At 40.3% G+C, this 20,816-nt stretch overlaps 2 protein-coding genes across 2 annotated transcripts; one reads left to right on the top strand and one right to left on the bottom strand.

The window, feature by feature from the left end:
• Positions 1-8: 8 nt before the first annotated feature.
• LOC139294602 (collagen, type XIX, alpha 1) lies at positions 9-3,123 on the bottom strand. Its single transcript, XM_070916525.1, has 5 exons — positions 3,084-3,123; positions 2,488-2,620; positions 1,747-2,143; positions 403-486; positions 9-137 (listed from the first exon to the last, which is right to left on the bottom strand). Exons 1-5 carry the CDS (start codon positions 3,121-3,123, stop codon positions 9-11), a joined length of 783 nt encoding a protein of 260 aa, XP_070772626.1.
• Positions 3,124-6,450: 3,327 nt separating this feature from the next.
• On the top strand, positions 6,451-19,782 carry fam135a (family with sequence similarity 135 member A). The gene is made up of 22 exons (XM_070915743.1): positions 6,451-6,491; positions 7,982-8,111; positions 9,230-9,309; positions 9,821-9,960; positions 10,377-10,447; positions 10,577-10,750; positions 11,073-11,199; positions 12,090-12,243; positions 12,788-12,865; positions 13,275-13,324; positions 14,466-14,624; positions 14,771-14,844; positions 15,005-15,159; positions 15,286-16,098; positions 16,156-17,218; positions 17,340-17,500; positions 17,596-17,687; positions 17,800-17,897; positions 18,119-18,270; positions 18,433-18,543; positions 18,652-18,765; positions 19,481-19,782. Exons 2-22 carry the CDS (start codon positions 8,035-8,037, stop codon positions 19,684-19,686), a joined length of 4,149 nt encoding a protein of 1,382 aa, XP_070771844.1. The 5' UTR covers positions 6,451-6,491; positions 7,982-8,034; the 3' UTR covers positions 19,687-19,782.
• Positions 19,783-20,816: the final 1,034 nt, after the last annotated feature.

A 20,816-nucleotide genomic window follows, 5' to 3' on the forward strand; every position in this document is an offset into this window, starting at 1 on the left:
CCAGCTATCTAGACCGTCAGAGGTCCCATAGCCACCAGGGGTTCATGTATATTCATACCATGTTTGGTTACAGGAAGGGGAGGGGCCACGGCGCAGACACCACCAATAGACAGGGCCAGCGGGGTATTTAACCTCTGCTACGGCCCAAGATGGTTTAATTCAAACTATACTTGGTGTGACACATTTAAGCTCGCACTCTAATGATCGGAAATCCATGGGGACAAAAACTACATACACAAAGATACAGCAGGCCAACAAACTGTGCTTTTACGAACACAATTTGCGTTTCTTTCCCTCTCCAATAACAGCAATTTAGGCTCATCCAGTTACAACAATACTTTAGTTTATAACTGACGGTCTGACATCTAAACTTAGACTTAATATTATTTTAGTTCTTCTTACCGATGTCCTGGCTGGGAGGTCATAACAAGCCTCTGTCCGGGCTCGCGTCACGTCGCAGTGAATCAGCATCGACTGGAGTTCAAACTTGATAAATAAATGAATGAAAATAATAGATTAGTACAATATCGACATAACAGATGTAGCCTACCGTGTCGCGCCCCAATCCTGGAACAAATGTTTTAAAGCTCCTCAGCCCTGTATGCATCCCCACTGCGTCCCAAAATCAAGAGGCTGTTTCCATTAACAATTAAGCCCCGAGTCTGGGTTTAATGCAGCATAAGATAAAAAGCAGAAAGCAGGCGATGTTTGCACAACAAATTAGTTACAGTCTGGGGCTCATTATCGCAACAGTACTAGGGGCTTTAATGGGAGTTATGACGTGGTTAAAGTTGTTTTATATTAATTCAAATTAGGATATGCTTTCGTGCGTAATTGTGTACAACGAAGGCGCCTGAATCTTTGGAGACCTGGGCTGCATGGCGTGGTGCTGCAGGAAGGCTTAGCCTGTGCACAGCACGTATTCTTCACCACAACCTGCAACAAATTCCACATATTTGTCGCTAAAGCCTGAATGGAGAGAGAGAGCAGACTTAAACTACTGAACACTGTCACAGACAGACACAACAGGAGGGTGAGAAAACACTGGGATTCCCAAACGTTTGCATGTCAAGGACTCCCCCGAAGGAAAACTACTAGAGGCAGAAACTGCTCTGCTGACAGTCCATGTGTGATCAAGCGAGGGTGTAGATTATATGAAGCAAAATGTAAGAGAATCTCAGAATTGACGGTCTTTCCTTTCACAGTGTCAACATTACTGCTGCGATAACCAGTTTAAAGTTGATAAAATGTCCTTCAGAAGGGTTCATAGTTTAATGTGAAAGGACACACCAACACCCAAAATTAACTAAATGAGGACGTTTGGCGCACGTGGATGATCAATATAGTGACGGTGAATCAATACAAACACAAATGAATATGTTTATATATATATATAATTACAAATAATTGGTAAAAGCTCTAACAATTCCTCGTATTATATGAGCTCATTCTGCATTTTGTTTCACATACATTTAGCCAAGAAGAAAGCAGGCTGAATGTTTCTCTTCGAGATCTGATGGAATAAAGATATCAAGTATCACCAAATGGAAATTGTCAAATAATGTTGTCTTGCTTGAGAAACTTGATTACTTTCCACCAGTGCCAATGGACTGGATGGGACCGTGTGTGGCTCTGACAGTAGGTGGACTTTGGTTCTGTGTACTGTTCTAGCATTTCTAACATTTCAGAAATGCATAGATGTTGCTTTACTTGCAGAAGTTGTAATCAGTGCTTTATTAGACGTACCGGAACTGCCATCACCGGGTTGTCCTTGAGCTTTCCTATCAACGTGAAGCCATCCAGACTGACTTTTTGCCGGGGTGGTATACTCTGAGAGCCGGCCATGACGCAGTCCACGAAGAGGGTCACGGAGCGCCTGCTGACGTCAAGCAGGACTTTGTGCCACTGGTCATTGAAAAGAAAAGCCAGCGGACTGAAGACAACAGTCTGCATCCCGGCGTCCAGCGCCGTGAAGGTAAACTCCAGAGCCTCAGACTCCCCGTTGAGTCTGACGGCCAGCTGCTCGTCGCCATTCACATCCTGCATTTGCCAGATATTCCACTTTTTATTGATGGTGCTGCCACTCATGCGCAGCACGGATATAAATGTAAACTCCTCCGGCAGTCCCAGGGGATAAGCTGACCTGAAACACAGAGGATGGACTATTATTAAAAACCCAGATTACATCTTCGAGTATAATATTATATTCCAATAAGGATTTGTGACGTCTGCGATACTCTACTGTGTACCGGACATTACTTGTATCATCTACTATATTCTGTTTATGGTCAAATCATACATTTCATCATAGAACATGTCATATTCGTGCAGTGTCTTTTTAAGTTGTATTACAGACGGAATGTGACGATAGATAAGGCCAGTCTTTGTTGTTCAGGACCATGGACAGGGTAAACGGCGTTATACCAGTTTAACCACTAGGTGTCAGCGCCCACTCACACAGCTCCCTTTTAACGCCCTGCAACTTACCTCGTGTTGATTCTGAAGTTGAATGCAGGGCCTATTTGATAAGCAACGTGCTGAGGAGATGATCCAGCGACCTTTTTAACAGTGTCCCTTCTTGCCAGCTCAGCAATGTGGAACTGGGACATAATATAAAATCCTACGGGTACAGGGACAAAAGAGTGGTTAAATAAAATCCTCTTAAAAGTCATGGAAGATAGAGCCAACCCCAAGGTGAAGAACATATACTTTTTATTATTATTATTATTATTATTATTATTATTATTATTATGGTGTTTAAGTATTGCTACAATGATTCTTCAAGTGTTTGTAGAAAGTGTCAAACAATTAACTATATACTGTATATATCTTTGCTTTTTCCAAGCTATGGTTTACAGTTTCAACATACAGCATCGACATGATATCTGTAAGTTATATATATATATATATATATATATATATATATATATATATATATATATATATATATATACATATATATATATATATATATATATTCTTACATAGGACTAATGTAATCTTATGTAGTTCTTTTCTGGTATGGGCAGGGCCAATGACAAGCAAATCAAAAAGCAAACTGTGCTTAGTTTTTGTGAATCCACCTGGGAAATGATCCTCCCCAACACTGATCTGAGGGCACATGGTCTGCTGCTCCCTGTGAATACCAGCTTCAGATGGAAATCTCACAGCTGCAAGATGAAAACAAAAAGCAGCCCGTTAGTAGTCGAAGTGTGCGTGTGTGTGTGTGTGTGTGTTGTGGGGAGAGGATAAAAGCTCAGTGTTTGGAGAGCTGCACCACTGCTTTGAATAAATATTAGACTATCTCTGGCTGTTTGTGGTTTCCTCTTTAACACTTAAGCCCTAGATTTGCCTGTTTTTACACATCTGGACAGGAAGTGAAAGGTCTTTATCAAGTTTGAATGATTGGTTCACATACAACAGATTCTTCCTTTCTCCATTTGCCTGTTGAACATCTGACACTGTTCAAATGTATGACTCAGGGTTGATTGTAATATAATATTTATAATATTATACTAGTGCACAGTTGAATCCATGTGCAGGCACCCAGCTGGACTGCCTAACCCAGCAGTGTTAGTGCTGCTATGTCATAAAATATAGATAAGATCAGCAGTGTGTACAGAGGGAAGAAAAAATAATGTAAATGAATGGAAAAGAAATAGTCATATAATTAGTTCCTTATATTAAGTCACAAGTACAAACTAACCAGTAGAGATATGATTGACATATAGAGTATGTAGTGGGTTGACAGATACTGATAATTATGCAAGTGACCATGACTCACCTTTGCAGCAATGCACTGCATTTCAATGAAATGTTCACAATTTTTTGTCTTCCTTTGTTATCTTACCAATTGCACCTTGCAGCGCAGATGACTACTTACTCTGAGAATGAAGTCCTGTGCAAAGACATTGTGGTATCACATAGCAGCAGCACAAAGACAGAAGGATATTTCTGGAATGCAATCAGAAAGAAAAACCTTAACCTCAACATGCATTTTTAGTGAGAAATGCATTTGTTTTGTATTGTGTCTGTCATTGCAGAATTAAAAGTTCCAGACAGTGTTGGCATCAATTACATCACATTACTCACAAGGTCACAATCAAGTAAATTATTTACCTTTTGACTCCACCCATTTCATAGCTTTGATCAGGAAATGAAAAAAAAAACACCTGCTGCTGGATGTTTCTACAGATTGGCTTCCAGGAGAGAACAAGACTCACGATAGTTGCTCCCTCAGCAGGAGTGAAAAACTTCAGGTCACAGTGTGGGGTCTCTTATAGGCTTGAGTGTTGTCATTTATTTGGGGGAGTGAGTCAACAGTCTCCACAGTGTCAACTTTACATTCCACTGGAGTTCTCCTGCACCCACCTTGGATTTAATGTTAATGTTTCCTCAAGCGCACACAGTATTGAATCTCATTTGAAGTTCTATTTTCATGATTGTGTACCGTAAGTAATACCAAGTAAATTAGCTGTGAAAAAGCTAAAAAATGCTGCGGTGGCTTTATTTGCCCAGCACTCCTGGATCTACATTCTCTGTGATCTCTATGGTTTCATGGTATTCAGACAGCATTGTTTCCAGTGCAGTCCAAACTGAAAATCAAGAAACAATGACTAAGAGGCAATTCAAACTGTGTTTGCTCTGTCAGACCAAGAAACTTTTTAAGGCGGCAATTCCTGAAATAAGGTGCAGGACTTGTAATCCCTGGAAATGTATTGTGTTTATTACCAGGACACCCAGCTTTCATGATATTTAAGAATTTGGAAATGTTAGTGCAGGGAGAATAAGAAATGAAACTTCTGATTGTACATTAGTGTCCCTCCCTCACATTTCCTCCCCATATCCTGCTATTCCTCGCTTGTTTCAAGTGATAAATTGATTGCCCACAATACATTAAATTACACTTATTACACCCAGAACTCATTGCACATACTGCAGAGAATAACACTTAGGTCCTCTTTTGTCAGCAGGTTGCTTTAAGCCAAATCACAGTGGGTCCGTCAACTCAGTCATACACACAGGGAGAAAAAAACAAAGCACAAGACACAGAAAAGCATGTCAGCCTTACCTGGCCTACCCAATGGGCCTAACACAAACCTTAGATAGTTGCCATTCATAAGCACTTTTTTTCAACTCATAATAAATGATAGTGTCACAAAATGTGAATAGGTTTGAATAACTGAAACAAGTTGTATAATCTTTTAAGAATAAGTCCAATTATTTTTAAAAAGCTCCACCAGAAATGCCAAAACTTTTTTGACAACATAATTGGGATATCATAATAACAACACCAATAATGATGATAATAATAATAATAATAATAATAATAATAATTTTATTATTAGTATCATTATTACATTATCTGGAAATGGTTATAACAACAACAACAACAACAACAATAATAATAATAATAATAATAATAATAATAATGCATACTCAATGTTCCATTTACAGGTAGCACGTTTGCATGTGGCGTTAACTGCGTCTCTGGTATGTGCAGTAACGCGCAGTTAAATGTTCGTCAGCGTGCAGCTGGAGCAGCGCCTGCTGTCAGCTCTTCAGATTGAGCACAGTTAGCTCGATGGCTAGCAAACAGCACTGTTTAGAGAGATACATGGCCAGTCTACTCTGTGTATCATTTTAGGGGCGTTTCTCCTATAACGTTAGCCAGACTAGGAAGTGAAATAGTCAGCACAGTTGTGTTTTCTGTTAGTACCTCACGGTGAAAGGACGACGAGAGGACTGAAATTGGAGCTAACGTTGGTTAGCTAGCTAATGTTAGCTTGCCAACGCAATGGTGAGTAGCGTTTGCCTGCCTGTGCGGCTAATGTTAGACCCGGTGACAACTGTTCGGTGGGTGGCCAACGTTACGCTAAACTGTTACCATAAGCTAACTGGCTATCAAGTGAGACTTTCTTTCGTTGGTCTGTTCAAGTACGTTATGTTACGTCTTTTTTGGGTCGTTCCTGACCTTTTGTGGGCCCGAAATGTTCCTTTGGTAGCTTCCCACCTGTAACCCAAAGGATACCCTTGCTGAGATTCTGCCGACCAGCTAGAGAGACCTCTAACGTTACCACCTTAACCACTCACTCTAGTAATAGCATCAAAACCATGTAACTAAGTTATAACTTTAACGGCTGTTTTCTAAATTGGTCTGTATCAGTTGTGGGTTTTAGCTGTTGTCATAAAGGTTCCCCTTTGGAATAAAAGAAGAAACAATAAAGCGATATCTGTTATGGCCTTGTCATATATATATATTTTAATAAGACTAGATGTTTCAATTTAACTTTCTCCGAGGTGGGTAACGTTAGTTGCATTGAAATGTCTAAGTGCCTGTTAGATTTCCCTATCTGCGATTGTCGGAGTTTGGTTAGGGAAATGTGACATTTTGCATTGTTGTGGCTTTTTCCAAATGACAATTTTTACATTTATTGTAAGGTTATGAACAAACGTTTCAGCGGACGTCCATATCCAGCTCCGATTGACAGGTTGGTTTGTTGGCCGCAACATTTCAGCATTCTTAACAGTCAACGCCATACTTCACCTTTTGTATTATCCATATTACTAGCCTTTACATAAGTGTAGTGTTACATCTTCAGACAATGCTCTCGGCTTAAGATTGAATCTGATAAACCAGTTGCTCCAACGACCCTTAAACTCAACATCAGACCTTCCCAGGATCTGTAATGATAACCCTAAATGAAAATGCTTTTGCTCTTTTGGATTACTTAGTAGCAGATCTGTTTGTGGAAACATTTACACAGCTCTGCTTTACAAACTGGGGAACTGTCCGTCTATTGTACAAGTTATACTTTAACAATGACTTATATTTTTCTTCCTTCCCATGTCATTATTGTAGACTTTGCAGTTCAGCTACAAAGTAGGGTCAAGAAAAGTAACTGTCATTGATTTGATATAATAATTTGGTTTGCTTGGTATAAATTGTACTTGGTCACTTGATTCATATGACTGAGTTGCTGATTTCAGTTTTTGTAAAGCAATGATAAAGTAACTATTTCAAGGTCTTGGTATAGGGAATTAACACCTAAGTTAACAAAAATTTGTCAGTGACAGCCAAATGAATTATTTAACTACTGGTGTCCTTGTATGTCTTCTGTGTTGTGCCCAGTGTAATTTTTTTTAATTGACAGCTTTTAAAGATCACTTCTTCCAGGAAGGGAGGCATATTTGGATACTAACATAACCTGGTACTATTTGCTCTGCATCAGGTATCTGTGTCAACCAGGTCAAATTCTTGGTGGCCATTTGTGTCTCATATTGGTTTTCACTGGCATGAACACAATGACATTTTGTCTCCTAGTTGATGATTTATTAATTTCATACATCACTAATTTAGGGAGCGTCTGTGTGATCGCCATTAGCAGTTTTATTTTGCCCCTACTAAAGCCAAAAAAAACTACATGACCTTTTCTTTTATTCGGTCGAAATAAATCTTGAGCTAAAAATGTTTGCATTAAATGACAAGGATGTCTGTGTTCATTTCTAACACTACCAATTGCTGATATTATATTTCAGGCCTATTTATGCAGTGTTATTCATAGTGTTTTCCCTTACCCTGTCATACTTGTGCTATAATTGTCTGAGCTGTTAACCAATTATGATGCGTCTTATGCCAAATGTATGCCCTAGTAATAATTCCCCTAAAAGTTTACCATCACCCAAGTCGTACATATTCTTAAACTTTATCTTGTGACTGTATGACTACTGCTCATGTTTTCTTTTAATGGTAGGCTTCTGATTTTTTTCAGATAATAGGACTTGGCCTCTGCTTTGTGTGACTTAGGGGATAATTTTAGCACACAAGTTGTAGCCTGGTATTTACCAGTATGTCTCTAGTGGGAATACTGTATTTTAACGAAATGGAAAGAACATCTGACAAACCTGTTTGCTTTAGCCCAGATTCTGGAGTCTGGAGTCCTGGAGCTGACATGACTAATTTGATTACTCTTACCTGTAGGCCTACAGGTGTATCCCAGATGATCTAAGGCACCGCTGCCTGTAGAGACCAAGATGACTGAAGTCCAGGCCACAGTGGAGTTCTCTGTGGAGCTCCACAAGTTCTACAATGTGGACCTGTTCCAACGAGGGTGAGTATTGTCTCATTGTCTCTGCATACCTAATATTCTGTTCCTTTTTTGGCAAATGTGCTTCCAGCAGGTGGCAATTCATTAATGCTTTACCAAATGCATTTCTTTCCCAAGTATACATTACAAACAAGTTTACCTTGTCAATTAAAAGTAGGTCAGCTTTGATGGTATGCTTTGATTGGACTTGAACAGGCTTTGGCTTGCAGCTTGCGATTGTCCCATCCAGTCTGGGAAAGTTGGCAACTTGTTTAGACCTTCAGGGGGCTCAAAAATTGTTCTTTGTACAGACAGCATAGAATATGCTAAACAGTGCTTGAGTATACTATTTTATTTGTGTAAGTTGACCTTTTATCTGTTTCAAAATGATGATGAGGGTTGGTTCTCTTATATGACACAGTCAATGTCCGAGGTAAAGATCCAAGGGAAAATGTTTACAGTAACTGGCCAGTGTTTCAAAAAGTGCCCAGTAAAGCCCAGATTTCCCATATTAATTCCCATATGAGTTAAATTGTCAATTCCAGCTCACATATACAATTCTGTTTGTGGCACTGTGTTGTATGATGTCCTATGCTTCCTTGTCCTTCCTTGTATAATTTGCCCCCGGGGATCAGTAAAGTATTTCTGATTCTGATTCTGTCATGCTGCCAATCAGGGATAATGCACCAAATATATGAGATTCCCATTTTTTACTTTTTTTCTTGTTTGCAGACATCTGACATGGTGTCCAACAAACACAGAATTGCCATGTTTCATGGAAAACTAAAATGGAAAATGACTCACTGTTTAAACTGCATAGCTCTAACAGCCACTGTCTTTGACATCTGGAAATACAGCAGCAGTGTAATGATACTTTGTTTTGCTGAGATAGAACTACTACTCTATGCTCCTGGCTCGTCAGTGCTTTAAGGGCTCAGGTTTACCACATGAGTGACTGCAAAAGAAAGTGCTCATTATTCATTTAGGAGAGGTGTAGTGTCATTTTACAAGCAGAGGCACTTGTAGCTAACCTGTGCGGTTTGTTCCCCTTTCACCAAGCCTCTAATGATGCTCCAGACCAAGCTAATAGTTTAAACTTTTCATACCAGTATTCATTTTAAAAAATGTGTCTGCATTTTCAGGTTCTACCAGATTCGTGCCAATCTGAAGGTGCCACCCCGGGTCCCCCACAAAGTTGAGACCAGTCTACTTCACCCGGGAGGTAAATACATTTTTGAAGATGTGTACAATATAAACTTTTTTTTCCTCACTGCATTTAATGTTTTTGCACACAAGGTTGTGTCTACACACACAACACTACACTTTTCTGTATTTTGAAAGGATTCAGGTACCCTCTGTGGATCCAGTTGGTCTAACTAAGGCTTTGTGCATATGCCTCACACCTTGCTTTGAGACCTGCAAGGCTTCTTTCACACAAAGCACTCAATTCTTTGTTCCATAAATATATACAGGACCAGTATGTAATACCAGTGCTTAAATGTTTAATTTTCCATTTCCATTTACTTTGTGAACCTTGCTCAGTAGAGTAGAAGGGAAACAGCTACACTTTCATCTTCAATCCAGACCTATTAAGATATGCCTATTCAGATAAGTCCTGGCACAGAATATATTATAAGAATATCATTACCTGTTGGCAACGGCGCAGACAGGTTAGCAATAATCACTCAATTGTTATTTTTCATAAACAGTTAATCGTTGGGTTTTTTGTCCAGGCTCCGATCTGGCGTTTCCTGCTTCAGTCCAAGATGATGTCATCTGCAGCAAAACTTTCCAAATCCTGTACAAGAATGAAGAGGTTGTGGTCAACGATGTCCTCCTCTTCAAAGTGATGATGCTGCTGGATGAGAAGAAGGTAAGTCATTTGTTCTTGTTATTATTAGTTTATCAACTAAAAGCAGCACATTAGAAGTCACTGAAATGGAGACAAAGTGATTTTATTTATTAACCCAGAGCAGCGTAGCTGTCAGAATGGATGTCTTCATTAAAATTGATTCTACTTATTTCTTTGTGCCGCTCTGCAGTTTACTTGAAAAGCCTTGTTTTAGGAATGTGAAGGGTCAAGTGTTTTTGACAGCTGATGTGTCCTCACGGCAATGCATTACAACAGCTAAAGGCTTCAAAATGTTTCAGGCTTATTAGAGTTGATACCATCAAATATAAAAACACCTTGATGTGTAATACAGATCTTGAAGATCGACTTGGGACATCACTTGCTTTTACACACAGGCTCTAAATATGACTGTCTCCACTGTTTTTCAACATCATCAGGTGGAAGAGTCTCTCAATGACATGGATTTCCAGCTCTTCTTGGATTTATATTTCACAGATGGCGATTACACGTAGGTGCAACATTTTAACTACACATGTACATGTACTTGTGTCAGTGTTTGTGAATTTGATATTTGCATCTCTTATGCAAATGAGGCACTAATAGGGTCCTCTGTATCTTCCTCATTTGATTTCCACAGGCCAGATGATCCAAGCTCTCTACAGAATATCAGTGGTCGCACACTTCGTTTGCACTTTAGCCTTCAACGAGGCATCCACCAACACGTCAATGTCATGTTTGACTACTTTCACCTGTCTGTCATCTCTGTAGCCATCCATGCCTCCCTAGTGGCACTACATCAGCCCCTTATCAGGTCGGTCTGCTACCTAACTCAAGAAGTGGACAGAAAAGGGACATGTCTTGCACAAAATATAGTAATATATTCATGTGTTGGAGCTCTCTCATAAATCTCCATCAGGTTATTCACTATTGTTGTTTGCAGTAAATTCCAACACAAAAACCTTTTTACTTACTCCACACAACAAATTTAACATTACAGTTCAAGTAAACAACATAGCTGTTGAATCTTAACTAGATGTTCATGAATGAGAAGTTGAAGAAACCTGATTAGAAGTATCCCATTAAATTCTTGTGTTGATTAGCTGACTTTGATTTCACTTCATGTGTTTACCTAGTTTGCCTCGACCAGTGAAAACCACATGGCTTAACCGCAACGCTCCACCGCAGAGCAAAGACTCAGTCATCCCACCTCTGGAGAATGTGGTGTTCGGCAGCAGTTATGTCAAGCAAGTATCACCAGATGTAAGTGAACACCTATTATAGCAATGACAATGTCTTTGGAAATGTCTTTTTTTTTCTTTTTTTTTTTTTGATTGTTTGTTTTTTTTGGTAAATGCTACTAAATCTTGGAGCTGTTTAAAAAAACAAAAAAAAACAAAAAAAGATGCCACCTTTTGTATCAGTTTACTAGTTTTGCTGTATTCCAATAGTCTAACAGTTAAGCATTTGATAAAAAGTAAATTAAACTTAATAATAACCCAAGATATGCTGTGGAACTCAGGTTGCTTTCCTTTAAGAGGGAGAAATAAAGGACAAAAAGAGCCTGGACTCAGATTCAGCAGTTCTATACCTCAGGTAGAATGGTGTGCACAGGGAGATGTGTCAGGCTGTTGACAGATATGGCAGAAGAAGAGGAAACTATCAGACCACTGTCACATTTGGCCAGGAGTAATTGGCCTCCCCTGACAGAGAAAGGTGGTCAGCTAAAGCTGTGCCTGAGATGCAGTAATGTGAATGTACCAGAGTCATTGAGGCAGAACACAGGCAATGCCCCACATCACTCCTTGATGCATCACTAAAGGGCAGCTGGGGAATAACAACCCATTGACCACTATTCATTTCACTACAGGGATCTGTGAAGAAGTTGCTATAAAGCATTGCCATGCAGATATTGCACACAAATGAAATGTCTGTCTATAGAAGAAGTGTATGTCAATACACAATAACAATATTTTTCCACTAAATTCTGTTTGTGACCACTGACTGTTCAGTTTTAATGCAGAACTTAAATTGGTAAAAACATTACAGATTGTGTAATGTTTGTCTTTTCCCATGGCAGTGGCTACGAGTGAATATTGTTCACAGAATTAGATCATCTATATCCTCTTTTCTGTGTCCCTCATGATCCTCAGGGCAGGACATTCCTGGTATCTGACCACTGTCTGCAGCATGCCTTCGGTCTGCACCATAGCCTTTGCTCCAGTCTCCTACTTGCCTACCAGAGCCTCTTTGGCTACTTCACCTCTATTACCAAGGACCTGCCCTCCTCCCATCGTATGGAACTAGGTATACTGCGCAAGTGTGGGGTTATTACAGGTTGTAAAGCCATGAAATCTTAAATCCCAGGCTAAAGTATGGCTCTGAACACTGTCTTTATTTTTTAACTCACAAGCACTGAGAAGTATCCTCAAGGTTATACAGCACTGCTGATTCATTTTTTGCTCTGGATGGATTTTCATTGTTTTGTATTTTCAGCATTGGTGTTTGTTGCATACTGCAAGTTTGTTGTGTTCTCATGTCATTTCACCTGATCCCTACACATTAACATATTCTACCCTTTGAACAGACCACACAACAAGCAACCCACTATGTCAATTTAGGCATCTAACTGTAGTGAACTAATCTTAGTTCATTTTACTTGCATTCAGTAGATCAGTCTGTTAACCAGTAGACTAAAGCCAAATTGTAACAGCTCCCAAACACAACTCATTGTTTGTAACTATGGCTCACCAAACCTAATCAACACAAGTGGACAGATACTAATCCAGATACAACCCAGAGGACCAAATAATAAAAAAGTTAAATATGCCTATATGTGCAATCTTACTAGCCAAGCCCAGCATGCAAGTCCTATATGAGAGAGTACTCAGAAGACCCTATCCCCGAAGTCAAAGGCACGTCTACATAGGTATGTCCCAACCCTTACAGTACCTCAAATACCTCAAATCAGCCTGCCTTTCTCTCATTTTCCCTCTTCACTCCTGTAGATTACACCATATCCTCTCTATGTCCCACTTTCCAGAGACTATATACTTAAACTGCTGTCATGTCATCTTTTCACTACTTTGTATATACTCGATCTGTCTTTCCATCTCTATGACTAGGCCTTGGTCTGAGTCTCGTAACACAGTGGTTCTGTAGAATTTGTAGTTTGTCTCTGATCATGTCATATAAAAAGTACTTTCTGACACCAGTGCTGTCTCACACCACTTCCTTATTCAGCCTTTACATTACGGGTTCTTCTAAAAACCTTTTATAATTAAATAGATGAATAATGAAAGTGAAACTAAAGTAATACTGTTCGTCTGCTTCCTCAGAACAACTCGACTTAGAGGCCCGTCTAGCTGAGTTATGTGAACAAGTCAAGGTAAGACCCATTGAATGCTGATATTTTCTGTCTCTGATAATTGTCCCAATACGCAATGCAAAACATTTATAGGACACAAGAAGCCTGGCACATTATCAAATTTATGCTTAGTTTATGGGGCAGGAGGGGTTAACTGGAAATATGGCAGAGGGCCATATAGAAGTTGTTGGAAAACATTGGATGAATGTGTCTGTATGACTGGAGGGCATGAGTGTGAAGTCATGATTTATTGGAATTGTGCAATCATGTTGCATTTTTTAAATGATAGAAGTAGTATGATTGGCTAGGGTGTGTATGAGGCATATCAATAATATTTCATGCTATTTGTTTGATTTTGGACAATTTGTTTTTGTAGGTAATGGTGAACTTGGGGTGGAAGTAAATGGTACCATACATGCAAACTGGGTCTGTTGCTGCATATAAGAGGAGCTTAGAGTCCTCTGATGACAGAGGGCACTAAAGGAATGTAATATTGGTGGATATTGAAGTATTTTCACTACCAAGTGATGCTGAATTGCACTGAAAGCTTAACTGGAGACAGTGAATCCTTTTGTAGTTGCCAGGTGACTCAAGGTGTGTCAGCAAATTATGGAGGAGAGATGCAAGTGATTTCTCTGTGCCACTACAGAATTTATGAGCAGACTGGCAAGTGTTCAGATGTTGCTTCACAGTTGGTACAATGGTGTTTAAAACTAGCCTCTGAGCACATTTCATAATTGTGTAGGTGAGATAACCAGTCTTTAGTGGTTGGGTCCTCGAGTAGAATACGATGGCCCTCTTTAGATTGTGAGTGATAGGGAATATTTGAAGAGCTGTGGAATAATAGGAATTACTGTCGATGGTGGCACATTATGCAGGTCAAGTGCCTCTTGTATGTTTCAGTGTGTTGCACTTTGTTTCTAAATATAGTAGTTCATATTAGATATCCAATGACGATAGGTTAGACAGACACAGGAAAAGGAATACGTTAACTTGCTTTGGAGACTTCATATGGAATTCAAGTAGCTGTATATGATTACAACAAGCAGGTTTTTATGATTTGGAAATATTAATTTCTTTGTCAGCAGTGCCGATAAGTGACTTGAAAAGGAAATGCTCACTTGAGCCCTCTGGTGGATGACTTGTGTCTTTATACTTTTAGCAAAAAGCAGAGTCCCCTGACGAGCTGGCAGAACTGGTAAATATGAACCTGGCTCAGCTCTGCTCTCTACTCATGGCACTCTGGGGACAATTCCTAGAGGTAGTGTCCCTTCAGGAGCATGTTGCTGCCCTACTATCTATGGAGCACCATACACTAAGAGTAAGTCCCAACATCTTAAATCATCTACACATTTGAATATATGACTAGTTATCTTTGAATGATGATAATCCTTTTCCTTTCCAACCCTCTGAGCAATACTATTGACTGAATCTTGACTGTATACTCTGTAATGTGTGTTATTGCAGGTAAGGCGGTTTGCTGAGGCTTTCTTTTGTCTTGAACATCCAAGACAGTCTGCACTGGCGTATCAGGAACTACAGTAAGTTGCAGTCTCATGTTCATCTTGATTGTGAAATATAATGTTGCTTTTATCAAGTCTGTGCTAATACTTGCTCTTCTCAAATACTATGTCCCAAGTATGGGAAACTGTTACTCTGTCTGACTCTTACTGTCTACTTTCCTCCCTCCCCCTCCATCAGTGCTCATAGTCACCAGCAGATGACTAATGCTATCAAAAGCTCCAGCTACTTCCTGTCTTTGCCTCCACTTCCGGTTGAATGTGCAGACCTGGATGGTGATGTTAGCTCCCTGCCAATCATCTTTGAGGATAGATACCTGGATTCTATCACTGAAGGTCAGTAACAGAGTATTGCCGCTCAACTCGACGTACAGTCATTAGACTCATTGACAATTTTTTTTAAACCAAATATGTTTTTTTTTTTGTTGCCCTTTTTATGTTCAACCTGGTTTGATTCTGAAGATCGTGATGGACCCTGGCTGGGCATGCACAATACAAGGACTAGCTCAGTGTCCAGCAAAACAGACAAGCCCAACTCCAAGGACTGCAGTGCAGCAGCCAGCCCCATACCTGAGTCTCGGTGTGCCACAATGGATAACACCTGGCCAGACAGCTATGATCCGCCACCTAAGTCCAAAGGCAAGTCAGTCAAACTGAAGAAGAATTCAAAGACTGAGAACTCCAAGAAGCTGATTAGACAGGGCTCCAAGGACTCTGTTGTTCTGGTGGGCTATAAGAACCTCAAAGCTCCTTATAGTGACACCAGCACAAAATACAAGGAAGGGGAAGCTCCCCTAAACCAAGAAGAGGAACGGGATACCTTGCAGGGGGACACAAGTAGTTATTTAAGGACTACTACCAATTCTGTTTTTGACTCTGGTGCCACATCAGCACATTCTGGTGCAGATGACCATATAACAACTGCTGCTTGTCATAAAGGTCTTTTCAAAAATCCTAAAAACGTGGACACACAGAATAATCCTCAGGCAGGTACTGGGGCTATTGCTACATGCAACAAATCACTTCACAAAGATGAGCAAGTTGACCATGTTGGCCAAAAGCTGCCATCATGGTCTGCTGGGCTGAAGCAAATTGAGGTGAAACCAAGTCACAAGGACCCATACCAAGGGGACAAAGTAACAGTTCTTCTACCATGTCGGACTGATGGGACTCTACACAGTAATATTCCTGAGATCACCCAGATGGATCTCTGTGACTCAAAACAGTCTGTGGTGAACTCGGTGTTCGAAAGGCCAGGTAAAGAGGCAGCACAGCGTAGCCCGTCCTGTCTGCTCTCAGTACAGGTAAAGGGTGATTGTATCAGGCTGCCAGATGGAGGAGTCCCCAGTGCCTCGTCTCGCCTATCAGACTCTGGCATTGAGAGTGAGCCCAGCTCCTTTGCCACTCAGCTTGTTCCAGGACCACAGACTTGTGCAGGGCTGGGCGTTTCTGAATCAGGTGTTGCTACACCACAGCCTGAGAGGCCCCTCTTGGGTCCAGCACCACGGCCTGTTCAGCAAAGCTCAGTGCAAAAACCCATTGGGGCAGTAGAAATTCTTTACCCAGAAAATACCAGTGGTGTCAGTGGGGTCCAGTCCTCTCTCACTTCCATCAACTCCTTGCCTTCAGATGATGAGGCTGAAGGTTCCTCCAGGGGATCCAGTGGAGGTGAAGTCCGAGGCAGGAAGTCCAGTGTCTTGGTTCAGGAGCAGAGTGTAGTCTTCTCTGGAGATAACACTAACAGACCTGCCATCGATGTGGCCTGCACCCCTGACACTGCTGCAGGTGATTCCCAACTTATAAAACCTGTCTTTGACTTGACAGACCCCAAATTAGTACATATTTCTGAAGTTGGACTAGAGGGAGCAGCTAGTTCTGGGGCCATTAAAGAATCCCGCAGTGAACCCCATACTGCCTGCCCCTCCAGTAACTCTGCCACCAGTAGCACCGACCTGGTAAAGCGTGGGATGGTAGAGAACTACTTTGGCTCATGCTCTAGCACAGATGTGTCTGAGATCAGCCCTGTAGAAACATCTGCTATCACACTGGGGATCCAGACAGGACCACAGGTTGATGAGGATGAGGACGAGACGGAGCATGAGATGATTGAGAATGGTTACTATGAGGAAGGTGATGGCTATGCTTTTGTGAATGGTGTTACTGATGAGGAGCGAAGTGGGTTTGGAGATGCAGGTGCTCAAGAGACAAGTCTTCTGTTTGAACAGCTTAGTATCGGCTACCTCCATGAAACAAAGGATTTATCAAAAGCTCCCATCTGCTCCAACCTAGCCTCTGGCAGTGTTGGACATAGCTTGGGAAGACCTCCCTGTCCCTCCACCTCTTTTTCTCCTAGACTGCACTGGTATGAATGTGCACCCACACCACAGATGAAAGCGTGAGTCATCTTGCATAATTATTCTCATATCCCACTTAATGTTGTACCTTCATGCAGATATTTGTCCTGTCTCACACATTATGAATTCATATTCATCAACTATTTAATTGTGATTATGCAGGTTCATTAAGGCAAAGGAAGAAATGAAACAGCTAAGGCTACCTGGCTTCTTGTATAGTGAGGTACCTGAGCTGGCATCCACTGTGCCCTACTTCAGCCTGGAGGAAGATGAAAGCTGTGAAGAAGGCATCCATCTCATAGTCTGCGTCCATGGCCTGGATGGTAGGGAACCTTATCTGTCAGAGTAAATGAGTCCCTTTTAAGATTCTTTTTTTTTTGTATTCAAAAAACACATTATGTTCCCTTTATTGCTGCAGGTAACAGTGCAGACCTGAGACTGGTGAAGACTTACTTGGAGCTTGGACTGCCTGGTGCTCGTATAGACTTTCTGATGTCTGAGAGGAACCAGGTGAGTGGATAAGCACACACCGTCATCTGATATCAGCAACAATAAGCTCTAACACCTCTTAACACCCCAGAACATAGGCTTTCTTTTCATTTAATTCTCTTTTCATCCACAGAATGACACTTTTGCTGACTTTGAGTCAATGACAGACCGGTTGCTGGATGAAATAGTCCAGTACATTCAGATATACAACCTCACAGTGTCAAAGATAAGGTAAAATGTTCTTACCCAAATGTAATATCAGAACCTTTATTCTTAAAAAAAAAAGCAAAAAAGCAAAAAAAAAGCATATGTTACGGATTCATCAAGTAGTAGTAGTAACTCCTCACGACAGTATATGTGTTCTCAACAGTATAGTAATAAAATAGGTAAAACATTAGTAATCACTTGTTAGAGAGGTGTTTGTAAGTGTTTCAAGTGTTTTTCATTTGCAGCTTTGTAGGTCATTCCTTGGGGAACCTCATAGTTCGCTCCGTGCTGACTAGGCCTAGGTTTAAATGTTACCTGAGCAGGCTGCACACCTTCCTTTCCCTCTCTGGACCTCACCTGGGCACATTGTACAACAGCTCTGCTCTGGTCAACACAGGTAAGTTTCAAAGCATTTAGCTGATGGTGGATGATGGCACATCTTATCATTTTCAGATATTTCACTAACGCTACCTTCAGTCAGCTAATTGCTATAGTTGTATTCTCTCTCTCTGTCATTGTGGTGAAGCCTGTTGAGTAACTGTCAACTCTTCGTTCTTAGGGCTTTGGTTCATGCAGAAGTGGAAAAAGTCAGGGTCACTCCTGCAGCTGACGTGCCGTGATCACTCTGATCCTCGCCAAACTTTCCTCTACAAACTCAGCAAGAAATCTGGTTAGCTTTGCTGTTTGTTTGTTTTTTGTACCAAAAATAGATATTTAACGCTGTATATGTGGAATAGGAGATTGTAGAGATAACTTTAATATTGATCTGCTTTTGAAGGTCTGCAGTTTTTCAAGAATGTGGTGCTGGTGGGGTCACTGCAGGATCGCTATGTACCCTATCATTCTGCTCGAATAGAAATGTGCAAAACTGCACTGAAGGACAAACAAACAGGTGAGTTGAAGCAAGATCCTTGTTGGGGCATGCTGGTGTAACGATTTGCCAGAACAAGATGTCATTGGTAAATGCTGTGCGCTCAGTTTGTAAATTGGAGAGGAGCAAGCAAGCAGAACAAGCCCAGTCTTAAGGACTCTGACACAACAAGCAGTTGTCTGCTGTTGGGCTTTATTTTACTCATTTAATGCAGTTTCTTCTTATTATTTGCAATCTCCAGTTTGTAAGTTTTTGGACATGACAAAAACAAAACTACTATAAACTATGGCACTACTTTTTAAGGGTGATTGAGGGTGTTCCTCCTTATGTCTGTCCTTCTTTATTTTACTTTACATTCTCCTCGGTTCTTTCTGTCCTTTTCTTCTTTAGCTGATCTGTAGTAGTACACAGGGCTACACAGCCACAGATGGATTGTGATTGGTCAATCCCAGGCCACAGATGGATTTTTTACTACATTGTATGCCATCATACAATTCTATACATAGGGGCTTTAATCAGAATCAGAATCAGAAATACTTTATTGATCCCCAGGGGGAAATTGTACAGTACCAGTGCTCCCATTCAAGAGTAGAAAGTAGCATAAATTTAGAGCTAAAAGTATGTACAAAATATACAAATATACACATGTACAGTATTTTAGTCTTTAATTGACTAAAGAACATCAAATGGACCAAACCCTGCCTTGTTCAGTCTGTTTCACTTTTGTCTGTACCAGGTCCTGTGTATGCTGAGATGATTGAGAACCTGCTGCTGCCAGTACTTCAGAACAAAGACTGTAATCTAGTGCGATATGATGTCATTCATGCCCTGCCCAACACAGCCAACTCCCTTATCGGCCGGGCCGCCCACATTGCCGTCCTTGATTCTGAGATCTTCTTGGAGAAGTTCTTCCTTGTTGCAGGCCTCAAATTCTTTCAGTAGAACTGTGGCAGAATCAAACACATGGCTGGAAGAGAGGAATGTGGAGCTAATACCTCACTGCAGCTAAACTTTATTGTGGTTATGGTATTTGGATTATCTCTTTGGTTTATAAATACATATACTCACTTTTCAAAGACATGGGCAAAATCACAATTTCTTTGATTTCATGTTGTTTATATTGGAATCACGTTGGATATGGAGTTTGCCATTTTTATTTTTCTACTGCCATTTTTTTAGAACGTTGTTTGGGTTTTTTGTGTTTGGGAAATGATTTCCCCCATCATATGCTATATTTTCGGTGTTATTTATGTGTTATGTTTTGACTTTTAATTATTTTTCTCCAAGTTATTCAATTAATTTCAGATGCTGAACTGGAAATGTAGCTGCTACAAAAATGAAATGGCTGTTTTGGTGAGCTGGCCCAAGTCAAGTCTGCACATACTGTACTCACCATTGCAAATGTTTTCCCACCAGTTTTAAGAAACACTGCATTGATTTGCACCACAACTACATTTTACAAGCTTTTGTACTGAAATGGTCATTTGTACAAGTTACTTTTTTATCAACAATTTTCCATCATTTTTAAAGGCAAATATTGCATTTGAAATAGGATTGTTGCTCGGACATTGCAGCCTTGGCTTTGGTCGTAATACTTTATGCTGTTCCAGCATTCTGCACAACATTTACCCAGCCTGGTGTTGGGAGAATAAAGCTTTGCCTGCAACATAATATTATAGGGGTTTTAAGCAATGATCATGATTCAGCAAAAGCACATGTACTACAAACTTGTTTTATTGAAAGTATTTGGTTGGTATCATTTGGTGATTATTTATGCGTTTAAACTGGAAAGTATTGCTTGGAATTAAAAAAAATGTTTCTAGGAAAATTGTTTATATATCATCATACTCTATCATTAAATATGCATATTATGAAGTTGGTTATATGACTTTTCTTTCTTTCTTGAGTTCATTCAGGATTTGGAAAGTCACGTGTCCCTTCTGATCTCCGAGGGCTTGGAACACTAAATACAGGAAGATAGTTTGGAAGTGATTTAATTGAATCTACTAATACAATCTTAACTGACAAATCTGATTGAAAGTGTGGTTCCTGCAGTTCATAAAGAACATGTC

Source organism: Enoplosus armatus, chromosome 12 (assembly GCF_043641665.1).
Source record: "Enoplosus armatus isolate fEnoArm2 chromosome 12, fEnoArm2.hap1, whole genome shotgun sequence".
NCBI classification, from domain to species: domain Eukaryota; kingdom Metazoa; phylum Chordata; class Actinopteri; order Centrarchiformes; family Enoplosidae; genus Enoplosus; species Enoplosus armatus.

Coding starts and splice junctions, on each gene's coding strand:
- LOC139294602 (XM_070916525.1), bottom strand. CDS start 3,123: ATGTGCCCTCAGATCAGTGTTGGGGAGGATCATTTCCCAG. Junction 2,621..3,083: donor TGGGGAGGATCATTTCCCAG/GTGGATTCACAA, acceptor CTGTACCCGTAG/GATTTTATATTATGTCCCAG. Junction 2,144..2,487: donor AACTTCAGAATCAACACGAG/GTAAGTTGCAGG, acceptor TCTGTGTTTCAG/GTCAGCTTATCCCCTGGGAC.
- fam135a (XM_070915743.1), top strand. CDS start 8,035: ATGACTGAAGTCCAGGCCACAGTGGAGTTCTCTGTGGAGCTCCACAAG. Junction 10,751..11,072: donor CTACATCAGCCCCTTATCAG/GTCGGTCTGCTA, acceptor GTGTTTACCTAG/TTTGCCTCGACCAGTGAAAA. Junction 12,866..13,274: donor TCAAAGGCACGTCTACATAG/GTATGTCCCAAC, acceptor CTGCTTCCTCAG/AACAACTCGACTTAGAGGCC.